We start from the raw sequence: 13743 nt of genomic DNA on the forward strand, positions 1-13743 counted from the left end.
AACACTGAAGAGCTGGGGAACCATACAAGAATGAAACATTTAATTGTACATCCCGTTTTTGAACAATGATTTCTGAACCGTGTCAATATATTACATATCCCCTAGCACAACCCCCCCAAAAAGTATTTATATCTTTCAAAGGAGGGGGTCTGATCAGCTGTCAGTGATTCTGACAATAAAAAGGACTGCTCTATCATCCACTGCTTTTAGATCCCAGGTTACACGAAGAATTTAACCAAACTGGGTTAAACCATCTACAGTTTGAGTATCTGTCCCCTCCAAATCTCATGTTGAAATTTGATCCGCAATGTTGGAGTTAGGGCCTACTGGCAAGTGAGGGGGGTGCCCCCCCCAGATCCCTCATGAATGGCGTGGTGCCCTCCAAGCAGCAATGAGTGAATGAGTGAGTTCTCCACTCTAGTAGTTCATGCAAGAGTTGGTTAAGAGAGCCTGGCACCCCATCCCCCACTCCCCTACCTTCCCATCCCCCTACTCCCCCCATGTGACATGCCTATTCCCTCTTCCCCTTCCCCTTCCACCATGATTGAAAGTTTCCTAAGGCTCTCAGCAGAAGTAGGTGACAGTGCCATGTTTCTCCTACGCCTGCACAACCATGAATCGAATAAATCTCTTTTCTTTATAAAGTACCCAGCCTCAGGTATTTTTTATATCAACGTAAAAACGGACTACCATACCATCCCTAACCATAGGAATACATAAATTCACTCTGGCAATCTATTCCCATCTACCAACAATTGCTTTGTTGATTATTTGGAACACTTTTTGTTAAAAGAAGAAAATCTGTTTACAGATAAGTATCTTCTGTTTATTTATTAGTTTCTTAGCTATAAGACAACCTAAAAAAAAATTCTCCTTTCAAAAATTAATTGCTTTAAATAAAATATACATCAAAAATCTTTTCAAATTACAGGCTATAAAATAGATGGAAATGTTTTGTCAATTCAGAGTCACAACGTATTTCCAAAACAGTCTGATAACTAAGTTTCATAAAGAAACATGGAGAGATAAATTCTAGTATTGTACAGTATTTTTATTTAGTGATCTAATTGAAAGAAACTTCCCAGCATCCCAATGGGAGGGAAGGTATAGAGTGATATTTTTAGAGTCTCAATGGAATAATAATCAATTAAAATACAGACAAAGCCCATGTGTTTCTCTCCTCTTTCCTGAGATGACTTTAAAATAACAAGAAAATTAAAAACCAAAACTACCTAAAACCGCCACAAAGAGAAATCCAGGGGAATGAACCATCAGCAAAATGAAGATTTTCAGAAAATTTTGAAAGACAGAAGACAGACAGGAGAGCCTAACTAAGAAGAGAAACCAAAGTCTAGGATGAGCACTGCATTTAACAGGGAAACGATAAAGGTATTTCTACTTTTAACTAATAAAATTAGGCAAACAATTAAGAAACAAAGCCCAAGATATGTATAAAGGGAGCTGACACAAGGGAAGGTGGAACGGACCTCTCTAGCACAGTCCTGAAGAATCTCCAGTCTTAGGAGAGAAGGACCTAGAAAAGCCAGCTCCACAACAGCCTGCAAAGTCTGCCCACATAAATGAAGCTCTGGTCAGCCTTGCTAATCCCTTGGTTTTGAATAAGAATGGATAGCTATGGATCATCTAATACTTGAAGACAGACTACGGCACAAAAGTTAAATACAAAAAAAATTAAAAACTGAACCTGAAGAAAGAGGTGATTTAGGCAACATGGCATCACTTAAACCAAGAAAAGTTCACCAGAAATTACAGCTGTAGCCAATCTTCTAAATAGTGATGCTGATGGCATCTGCATTTTGGGATCCTAACCTAACAATTGTTTAAAAGGAAAAGAATGTGGGCCAGGCATAGTACTCATGCCTATAATCCTAGCTAGCACTTTGGGATACCAAGGTGGGAGGATCACCTGAGAGTTTGGAGGCCAGGAGTTCGAGACCAGCCTGGATAACATGGCAAGACCCCATCTCTACAAAAAATAAAAAAAATTAACCGGGCACAGTGGTGCACACCTTGCAGTACCAGCTATTCAGGAAGTTGAGGCAGGAGGATCACTTGAGCCCAGGAGTTCAAGACTACAGTGAGACATGACAGAGCCACTGTACACCAGCCTGGGTGACAGAGCAAGACCCTGGACCCTGTCTTAAAAAAAAAAAAAACAAGCCCACAGTCCAGGTTATGCAATGAGTTAGAGCCCTCAACAATGATGCTCTAACCAGGGCCAAGTCCACCTGCATGGATGTAATCGGTCCCTCTACTACCACTCACTACTTGTAGCCATATAAACTTGCAGAACAAATAATCAGGTCCAAAGCCCTTACTGCAGGACAAACTGAGGCCAATAATCAGCAAGTATTAATACTAAGGAAATGTTTTTAAGACACACTGAAGCATAAATGCAAAAGCTGTGGTCCAGATCCCAAGGTTGGCAAGCAGAAAAGAATTAGCTCTTTTTAAATATGACTACTTATACCAGCAGCTGGGAAGAGGTATTAAACATTACAAGTACCAGTGCTATAATTAGCAGCTTTTAAAAAACCAGGCTTTGTGCGCCTGAGATATGAAAAAACTGATGTTGGACTATATAAAGACATATACATACACTTAGGCAGCAATCACCCATTCAAGTAAGTATTTCCTAGTTCCTACTATACATCTAGCATTGTAGCATTATCTTTTAGTGTAATAGTTCAATTTATATCCTTAAATAGGTTAACCTAGTTCTACCATTTGACGTGAAAGTCTAAATAGAAGAATTATGTCAAAAATAGAAAAATCAAGGAGCCTGCCAATTCAACAAGTTACTGAGGAGCTTTTTTTCTGTCTCTGGTGCTTTTTAAACTTGCAGTTAAGTATTCTCCATAATACTGTGTATCTGCAACTAGGCAGTCTGGGTTTAATTTCTAAATATACCACTTAGGACCTGAGACTTTAAACAAGTTACTCAACCATTTTGTGCTTCAGTCTCACCTGTAAAACAGGGATAATAATAGTACCTACTTTATAGATACATGTAAAGCAATGATAGTGCCAATCATAAAGAGTTCAATAAACTTTAGAATTTTTAAAAGCCAAATTCAATACAATACACATGAGCTACATATAAGCCTGGACAATAGATAATACTGACTACGGTAGCTCTAGCATTGTAAAGTAGAGAATGGAAGGACGGATTCAGAGATGAAATAAGGGAAAACATCTAAATAACCAGCACATTAACCTTCTCCAATTGTGAGTAGCTGTGTTACCCTTCTCAAATTTACAAATTTTCATAGTTTACTTATGGATGAATCCAGAATGAAGAGATATTTGTGAACTAGATGATATAAATATAAAGAGTTCCTGAATATTAGCAGTGTGTAAGAAAAATCTATTAGTGAAGGTATTAGTCATATATACACAGACTGAATACAGTAAAATGCATACATATAACAGGTCTAGCAGCTGGTATAACAATAAATTTTATGGTGCTGTATAATATTTGTAGGATATAATTTATTATCAAATGACCTATGTCATTGTACATGAATGAAACATGTTGCCTCTCTCCTTCCACCAAAAAAATGTCCCAAAGGGACTCTCGCTGCTCCAGCCCTGCCTGTCTCACAAATAAGAGGTGAATCACAGTCCCAGGTTCCGTCCACTCTCTCTCTCTCTCCCTCTCTTCCATTAGAATAAGAAGGAGCAAAGAGTTGTGTCCCTGCCACTCTGGAGAGCTTACAGCCTCCAGCGAGGATTATAGTTCACAGACTACAAAAGACTTCAAGAATGCCTCAGTCAGGTTTTCTCCTATGCTCCAGGATAGTACCAAGGAAATTCTGGGCACTTGATAATGTCCCTGAGAGGAAAAAGTCAGTATTCACCAAATTACCCCTCTTTACTGCCAAATAACAATGGGGCTTCAATAATTTTCTCCTTTTAAAGCAGAAATAGATAGGGCACGACTTCAACATTAGCAAAATGTCAAGACCACGCCAATGTGCACTTGTTCTACATCAGCATGTGGGTTAGTTAGCACAGCTCCATGCCTTGGCCAGAGACTTCCCCTAATCCCATTTAGCTGTTTAAAACCGAGAGCCCCAGATGAGAAAACGGGGCTCTCCACTACTCCCTTTCTTTCAACCTGGGAAAAAAATAAAACAAAAAGCCCCAAATGTCTATGTCTCTTCCTCATAATTTAAAGGAATTACCACCTGGTAAATTCCTTGAGTTTATAAACTGGGGCCCTTGTATTACTTATCAAGCATTTAGTAAGCTCTCTAACCTAGAATATACACAGGAAGTGCATTCAACAGTAACTGAATGATCATGGATACTACGTAATTCCTATGTTCAACACAGGAGTGACTTGATAATTGTATTTTAATATACTCTCTCAATCCTTATGGAAGATAAAAAATATACACTAGTTTTTTCCATTCCAGGCAATCTGTTAAAGGAAACCAACATTACTTATAAACAGATTCCGAGCTATCAGAAGGGCAAACTAAAAATATACTTGCATGTTTTGGATACATTTTTAAAACCATTTGTCAGATTCTTGTTCTGGCAAGGTTCTTATGATTAGCCACATAACTTGTTGAGCTTAAAACGAATCTTTATATTCTACACCTCCTTCCAATAACATAATAAATGAATCTGGCTCTTTAGCATTTATTAGCTATACACAACTTTAAGAAAATCTCAAAAATGTTTTTATAATGTTCTATCTCTTTGAGCAAAAATTATTAACCTAATTCTCTATTTTTCTTTCTTGAAATAGCCCTGTTGGTGGGTAAAAAGACTGTTTCCCACATTATGTGGCCTGATTATTTTTTCTAGAAAAGGACTTAAGGCACATAGAATATACTAACTCTAGCATAGTGCTCCCTATAAAAACCTAAATAAAGCAATAATATAATGTTAACTGTTGAAAGGGAAGATGATCAAGTTATTTCTGGAAAGCTTTGGAGAAAAACTAATTTTATCATCTTTGTCATACACTTCCTGCCATGGAAGACCTCTGGGTCCATTTCTGGGGGGAAAAAAAAAGGTGGGCACAAAGGTACCTGGAGTTGGGGGGCGGAGGGGGTCTGTGTGCATATGTACGTGTCTGAATGCAGAAAGGCAGACTTAGATTCACAACCACACTGGTGGCTAAAGAGGAGGGAGCAATTACTGAAATTGTTGATATATTTTATTTCTGTATATAAACAGTTTTTATGGCTACTATGACCAGCAGAGAGCTGGATAAAGCAAATAGAGATTATAAACAAAAATTGAAGGAATTTCTTCAACCTGAGGAGACTGAAACACTGCTTTCCCTCACACACACACCACCTGGTCATGTGCTTTTTCCCTGCAAACATCCCGTGCTCACCTGTTACCTCTACCTAACCTGTGTCCCACACTGCCTTGAAGGCTAAGTAAATGTCAACCCCTTCTGAAGCTTTCCTGACCAAGGTCTTCGAGCTCTAACATTCTGTTATACCTCTAAGATGCACCTATTACAGACTGCACTGAAAAATAGCTCAACTGTATTTATGCTTAAGTTTTATTACTACCAGTAGATCATAAAAGACCATCACTATTTCTCCACATTCCCCAAAACCACAAACTAGGGCCTAGGTTTTTTCACTTTTGTATCCTATCAATACACCACTCTGATGACAATAAGAATAATAAAGTATGTAAAGTTTTTGTCCAAGAGACCCTTAAATAAATATATAGCCATGTATCCTACAAGGTCAAGAACCACCGAACCAACCAATAGAACCATATTTTAGGTTCTAACCTTTCAATTCTAATTAAGGACTATATAATTTTTTCAGACTCTGAAGAAAACCAGCATTTCCCAAAATGGTGTCTTCTGGACTCTGTAGGATACTAATAGATATTCAAATAAATTGGGAATTTAGGATTAAAACAAAGTTAAAATGGTTACTTTATGGCAGAACTTTTGCAGAGCTTTAATATGCTAATATACACTATAAATTTCCAAGATAAAATTCCATTATGAAGCCTTTAATAAACTAATCTGAGCAAGATCCTGAGAAGAGTTTGGAAAATGCTTCAAAAAAAATTCTTTTTTAAAATTTTTTGGTCACACTATTACTGACTTTAGGTTAACTTCTAAAAAGTTCTTACCTGATATGTGTTGCAGGCAGAGATTCATACTGTCGAGACAAAAAGAGTTCCCTGTGTTTCAACTGATGTTTCTGTTTATCAGTCAAGTCTGGCTCAACAGTTGTTTCAGACTCTTCCTCAATTTCTTCTACGAAAATAAAATTCAAAGAATTCATTATTACAAAGTACATTATTTCCTGGATATTAAGTTAGATCAAATCAATATTTCATTATTTTCTTCAAACTAATCAACTTTAAATTTACATATTTAATTGGTCAAATCAATTACAACGATAAAATTATTGGGGCCTCAAAAGAAGAAGAAAAACTCCAACTTAAAATGGTAGATAATAGAAAAATTAACCAGGCATTGTGGCGTGTGCCTGTAGTTCCAGCTACTTAGGAGGCTGAAGCAGGAGGATTGCCCAGGAGTTTGAGGTTGCAGTGAGCTATGATGATGCCACTGTACTCTAGCCTGGGTGACAGAGCAAGATCCTATCTCAGTTTTAAAAAAAATTAAATTAAGTTTAAAAACAATTAAAAAATGGTAGATTTATCACAAAAATATGTACAAATATATGTCAGTTAAAAATTAATTTTAAAAATGGCAGGTGGAATATATGCACTATCTCTTCTTCCTCCAATAAAACCACACCAAGACGGCAATTAAAGTGTATTAACTGGCCAGGTGCAAAGGCTCATGCCTGTAACCCCTGCGTTTTAGGAGGCCCAGGAGGGAGGATTGCTTGAGGCCAGGAGTTCAAGACCAGCTTAAGCAACATAGTAAGCCCCCTATCTTTAAAATAATTTAAAAATTAGCTGGCCGTGGTGGCAAGCACCTGTAGTCCCAGCTACTCTGGGGGCTGAGACAGGAGGATCATCTGAGCCCAGGAATTTGAGGTTGCAGTGAGATATAATTGGGCCACTGCACCCCAGCCTGGGTGACAGAACCAGAGCTTGTCTCAAAAAAAAAAAAAAAAAAGGCCTGGCGCGGTGGCTCACACCTGTAATCCTAACACTCTAGGAGGCCAAGGCAGGAGGATCGCTCAAGGTCAAGACTTCGAAACCAGCCTGAGCAAGAGCTCCACCCCATCTCTACTAAAAATAGAAGGAAATTAGCCAAACAACTAAAAATAGAAAAAATTAGGCGGGCATGGTAGCGCATGCCTGTAGTCCCAGCTACTCGGGAGGCTGAGGCAGAAGGATTGCTTAAGCCCAGGAGTTTGAGGTTGCTGTGAGCTAGGCTGACGCCATGGTACTCTAGCCTGGGCAACAAAGCGAGACTCTGTCTCCAAAAAATAAGTACATAAATAAATAACTGTATTAACATTTCAATGACAATAAAATTGAAGCAACAAAGAAATAATTTCCACCTTCCCCACCAAAAAAATTTAGAGGGTGGAAAGTAGATGTTAAAAAAAAAAAAAAAAAAAAAAAGGTTAAACATTTAGTAGAGAGAAGGAACAGGTAACCCATGCATACAGATAGGGAAACCATTAAGAAGTCAGGAGCAAAACCTCTACTAACTTAGCCCTTGAAGATACCAAGTACTGCAAAAAAAAAAAAAAAAAAGAGGAATGAGGTGAAGAACTTGAAAAGGGTTAAAAACCTATATATATACAGAAGAATAACTGAATCCCAGGATACTATATTTAAAAAGGGAGTAATCAGAAAACAAAAAACAAGATATTTTCAAATTTGATAACACAAATAAAAAGCTAATAGTAGGAATGGAAGGTAATGGTAAGGAAATGTCCCAGAAATTACAACACAAAGTCAAAGAGGAAGAATAGTCGAAGACCAAGAGATAAAAAAAATTAAAGAACAACCCATGAAGTCCAACATCCCAATAATAAAAATTATACAATGAGACAATAAAGAAAACAGATTTCTTTCACTTTTTTCGGGGTAGGGGGAAAGGTGAGGAACACAGACTTATCAAAGAAATGATTCAAGAAAATTTCCCCTCATTGAATGAGACTTGAAAGGACAGCCTTCCCTCCCTCTGGGGAGTAAAATAAACTTTTCTTCCTTTAAAACTATTCTAGGCTGGGTGTGGTGGCTCACGCCTGTAATCCTAGCACTCTGGGAGGCCGAGGAGGGTAGATCATTTGAGCTCAGGAGTTCAAGACCAACCTGAGCAAGAGCGAGACCCCGTCTCTACTAAAAATAGAAAGAAATTATATGGACAGCTAAAAATATATATAGAAAAAAAATTAGCCGGGCATGGTGGCGCAGGCCTGTAGTCCCAGCTACTTGGGAGGCTGAGGCAGGAGGATTGCTTTGAGCCCAGGAGTTTGAGGTTGCTGTGAGCTAGGCTGACACCACGGCACTCTAGCCCGGGCAACAGAGTAACACTGTCTTAAACAAACAAATAAACGAAACACTATTCTAATGTTCGTGTCAAGAATTCTTTCTCATTGCACACTACAAGTTCCAACCCTAACAAGACTAGTCTCCAGAATTCCCCCAAGATACTTAAAAGTGTAACATGAGAAGACTACAAAAGTTTATTTACATAAAGGTACCTCCAACTCAACCTTGATACTTGGGAGGAAGGGCAGTTTACAGAAATAAAAAATAAGTCACATGCAAAGAAACTAGAATCAGAATGGAATCTATTTATGAATAGCAGCACTGTATGTAAAGATGGTAAGAACAAAAATTATATTCAACCTAAAATTGTATAGTACTGAGAACAGAGAAAGAACATCCTTTCATTCATCAAGCAATATTTATTAGGCACCAAATCAGGCACTATTAAAGGTGCTGAGGATAGAAATGAACAAAACAGTTACTAAGAAAAAACAATTCAAAGTGTCTATCTTTGGGAAGCAGGGCTAGAAGGAAGGGATGGAAAAGTCAGGAAACAAAGTTGTATGCAAGTTTCTTTTCCCTTTTTTTAAGACAAGGTCTCACTCTGTCACTCAGGCCAGACCAGAGTACAGTGGTATGATCATAACTCACTGTAAACTCGAACTCCTGGGATCACTCAAGTGATCCTCCCACTTTGGCCTTCCAAAGTGCTGGGATTATAGGTTTGGGCCACTGTACCCAGCCACAATTTTTATACATTCCTATTTCAGGACCTAGGATCACAGAAGGAATTTTATCAAATATAATCCCTCATTGTAGCAGTTCTTTCTGAATTCTATGTGGGTAATGAATAGGCTGTGTCAGATCTTTTCTACTTTCAAACTTTTAAAACTAAATTGAAAACGAACTTAAAAAGTCATTTAGAAAAAGACTCACCTAGTTCAAAGAAAGAATAAAGCAATTTAAAATTCTTTGAATGTTCTTTTTAATGAACTACTCAGAGAGAAATACAGCACTAAAGGAGCCATTTACTTACAGGTCTAATAACATTTCACCAGTGGAGATCAATAAAGTTATAGCTGTATTGCCACTATTAGCACTAGAAAATATCACCTACAAAATTATACTCTTTATCTAATTAGGATTTGACAAATTGTTATTCTGTAAGACACAGCTAACTGAATTATAATGCATACCCTGCAGAGCTAAAACAGCAACAAGCTCTACAAGTAACAGTAACAACAGTAAACCTTACTTTCTTATACAACCCTTTGGTTCAGAATCAATGAAGTCCAACCTAACCAAAGATACAACTCACCACAATAGCACCTGTCATTATCAAGATCACTAACAAAATCCTATTTTTTAAAATTTGCTAGTTAAATTTCATTTACATATTCCTATACATTTGCACTGACTTCTAAGCAGGAATGAATGAGTTCCATGCCACTAATATCCTAAAAACATTAAACAGTGGAAAAAATTAGCATTTAGACAATGAAAAAATTTTTAAAGACCAAATATAACTATCATCATTGAAAACCACATACATCATAATACCTGTATAATTTTTTTTAAGAGTTGGGGTCTTGGCCGGACTTGGTGGCTCACACTTGTAATCCTAGCACTCTGGGAAGCCAAGGCGGGCGGATTGTTTGAGCTCAGGAGTTCGAGACCAGCCTGAGCAAGAGCAAGACCCTGTCTCTACTAAAAATAGAAAGAAATTATATGAACAGATAAAAATATATACAGAAAAAATTAGCCAGGCATGGTGGCGCATGCCTGTAGTCCCAGCAGGAGGATCGCTTGAGCCCAGGGGTTTGAGGTTGCTGTGAGCTAGGCTGACGCCATGGCACTCTAGCCCAGGCAACAGAGTGAGACTCTGTCTCAAAAATAAATAAATAAATAAAAAGAGTTGGGGTCTTGCTATGTTGCCCAGGCTGGATTCAAAATCCTGGGTTCAAATGCTCCTCCTACCTTAGCCTCCTGAGTAGCTGGGACTACAGGCACGTGCCACCGCACTAGGCTTCTAGAATTTTTATAAACCATTTTACCAAGCTTGATAAACGCCAAATTTGCTGTCTTCTGAAAGTTATTAAAGTAGAAGCTGAGTGCTACATAGTAATAGAAGATATCAAACATCAAATTATTTTCTGAATATTCTTTACAGTTGGAAAATTTGCAGTATACATAGTTTAACAATAAGGCACTGGGGTCAGGAAGGGGAGAAAGAATACAGAGGGAAACTGTACAAAGGCATTGTTTAAAGTTTTAAAGAGAGAGATATCACTATACTTGTATCTTCTGTTTTAGTTTTATGTGACATACAATGCATGATCCAGCAAGTCTCCTACATGTTTCAAAATTGTAGACTGCAGGATGAAAAAGCAACCAAGGCCACAAAAGCTCAGCAAAGCTACTTACACATGCAAACTGAGCAGAGACAGAATAAGGCTAGCACTAACAATGTCCAGGAAGCAGGGTTAGAGAAGAAATCCAACTAGCTGAGCAGTCTGGAGTATACAAACATCTAGCTACAGGATCTGGGAGATTAGTCTCTGCAGTAGGTCACAATGAGGGACTCAGTCAAAGTTTTAGAGCATGTGATGTACCCAAGGTCAGAGTAGGAGACTGATGAATTAAGGTACCTGAACAACAAGGAGGAGCTATTACTCATTCTAGGTACTTAAACTGAACCTGAGTATTTTTCATAGCAAATCAGAATGACAGCTCCTACATGTCAGTTTGGGGAAGGGAAGCAGTTGGGACGAGGGGAATCTTCCACAGATTATTCTCAAGCATCCTTAGGTCTCTATTTTAATGAAATATCACTCTCAGTGATCAGATGTTAGCTGATACAGACCATACAGAAAAGCAGGTGGTAAAAAAATGTGTCTATAGATACATTTAACAAGTATCCAAATGTTTGAAGGCATATTATCAAGCTGAAAATAGCTCAGTATTGATGTAACTCAAGTCTGCCGGGTAAGAAAGAAAAAAAGTCCTCAAAAAAGGGAAAAAGCAATTTAAATAAAACTAGAATTTTTATGACAATTGTGATTTCAGGGAACTATATGAATGAAGAGAAAGAAACAATCTGCCAGTTTAAAGGCAATCAATACACAAAAATCAATTATAATTTCTATCACTAGCAACGAACAATCTAAAACTGAAAATTAAAAAATTCCATTTGTAACAATTAACTCAACATGGATCAAAAAGCTAAATAAGAGGTAAAACTATAAATATTTGCAAATCATGTAACTCGTAAGGGTCTAATATCCAGAATATACAAAGAACTCTTACAACTCAACCATAAAAAGACAAACCAGTTAAATAATGGGCAAAGGACTTGAACAGACATGTCTCCAAGAAGATATACAAATGGCCAATAAGCACATGAAAAGATGTTCAACATCATTAGTCACTAGGAAAATGCAAATCAAAACCATAAGAATATTTCATTCTTACTAGAATGGCTATATTCAAACTAATTTCAAAATAATCAAAATAAGTTCATACAAATGGGATTGAAAGTCATTCCATTTATATGAAATATCCAGAAATTCACGGAAACGAAAACTAGATTAGTAGTTGCCAGGTGGAAGGGGAAACGGAGAGTGATTGTTAATGGATATAGGGTTGTTTTTTTTTTTTGTAGATAACTAAATGTTCTGGAATTAAATAATGATAATGGTTGCACAAATTTGTGACTATATTAAAAACCACTGAATTGTACACCTTTTTAAAGGACTGAATTATGTGACATGTGAAATATATATTAATTTTTTTAAAAAGCTAAACCCACAAAAAATGGTTTAGCTTTAAAAAACTAAACCCGCAAAAATGAAAGGCAAAATGTCAGCAAAAGATGGATAAATTTTACTATAGTCATGGAATGGAGCACTATTCAACAGCTAAAAATGAATGAGTTAATCCCCATACCAACGCAGATAGATCTCAAAATCTTGATACTGAGCAAAAAAGCAAGTTTTAGAAAAACACATGTACAATATCATTTATTTTTTTAAGATACAAAAACAGTGACACACTGCTTCAGCTAAAACAGGAAAACATGAGTGAAAAAAGAACCCCATCAAGTTGGGTTTTTTTAGACAGCAACTCACCTATGGTAAAACTAGGAAGGGAATGGAGTTGCGGGATGGTGTATGTATGGCACCATGAGAATCTAAAGCAAATATGTCAACATACTAAGAGACAATAAAGCTGAGTAGTAGGCACTACATTTTTTCTCACTTTTCAACTTTCTAAAAGTATTTCAAAATATTTTCCAAACTAAAAAAAAAAAATGAATAGGATCCAATTTCTTGTCTGCCTGTAACTAAACTCTAATCCATATTAAACTGCTGTTTTCCTTAATGGGGACAACCACCAAAGTCAATAACCATTTCTTTACCTACATCTTTCTATTCTCCATCTCTTCCTATCATTTTGCCAAAATATAAATTTCAACTGGAATTCTGTATAACATTGGTCAATTTCTGAAACTACAGAAATAAATGTTGGTTTTGAAGGTTAGGGAAAAAAAAAGGAGGAGCCAGTGACTCAGGAGGCTAAGGCAGGAGGATCACTTGAGTGAGCACAGGAGTTCGAGAACAGCCTGAGCAACATAGTGTCTCTACAAAAAATGGAAAAATTAGCCACGTGTGGTAGCGCACACCTATAGTCCCAGCTACTCAGGTGGCTGAGGCAGGAGGATTGCTTCAGTCTGTGAGTTTGAGGCTACAGTGAGCTATGATCATGCCATTGCACTGTAGCCCAGGCAACAGAGTAAGATCCTGTCTCAAAAAAAAAAAAAAAAAGAAAAAAAGAACGGAAAGAAAGAAAGGAGCAAACTAGAAAAATGCAGCCTATAAAAAACCACAATACACTACATTAGCCCAGGGAGCAAAAATGTCAACACAAGTCATACAGACTCTGGAAAAATCTGCAATATACTCATGAGAGAATCTGCTGTAAAACAGCTAAATGACACCTTAGTATTATTACAAAAATTGTTTTGATCTCACAGACCTCTTCAAAGGATTTAAGGAACTATTGGCCTATGCAAAAGAAATGTTAACTGAAAATCTAACACAAATAGAAAAACAAAAACTGGCTGAAGCAAGAGTTTTTTACTTTATTGGCTTTAAGAAACAGTCACAGAAATTTTATTTTCACATTGTGAATACAATGACTCATAAGTTGTTCTATGGCAAGTTAGGATCCCATCAGAAATTTAAGCTATTTCTGCTTTACATTTATTCAAAAAAAACAGTGCATCTGGCAAAAGCTGCCCAATCT

General features: G+C 37.1%; 1 protein-coding gene across 5 annotated transcripts in view; it reads right to left on the minus strand.

The window, feature by feature from the left end:
- MTA3 (metastasis associated 1 family member 3) overlaps positions 1-13743 on the minus strand; it is a 161597-nt gene that overhangs the window by 103287 nt on the left and 44567 nt on the right. For all 5 annotated transcript variants that reach the window (XM_069493926.1, XM_069493928.1, XM_069493927.1 and 2 more), the window contains exon 4: positions 6145-6271. In XM_069493926.1, coding sequence (XP_069350027.1) covers positions 6145-6271 — 127 coding nt within the window. The remainder of the gene's footprint in view (positions 1-6144; positions 6272-13743) is intronic.

Source organism: Eulemur rufifrons, chromosome 19 (assembly GCF_041146395.1).
Source record: "Eulemur rufifrons isolate Redbay chromosome 19, OSU_ERuf_1, whole genome shotgun sequence".
In the NCBI taxonomy this organism is placed as follows: domain Eukaryota; kingdom Metazoa; phylum Chordata; class Mammalia; order Primates; family Lemuridae; genus Eulemur; species Eulemur rufifrons.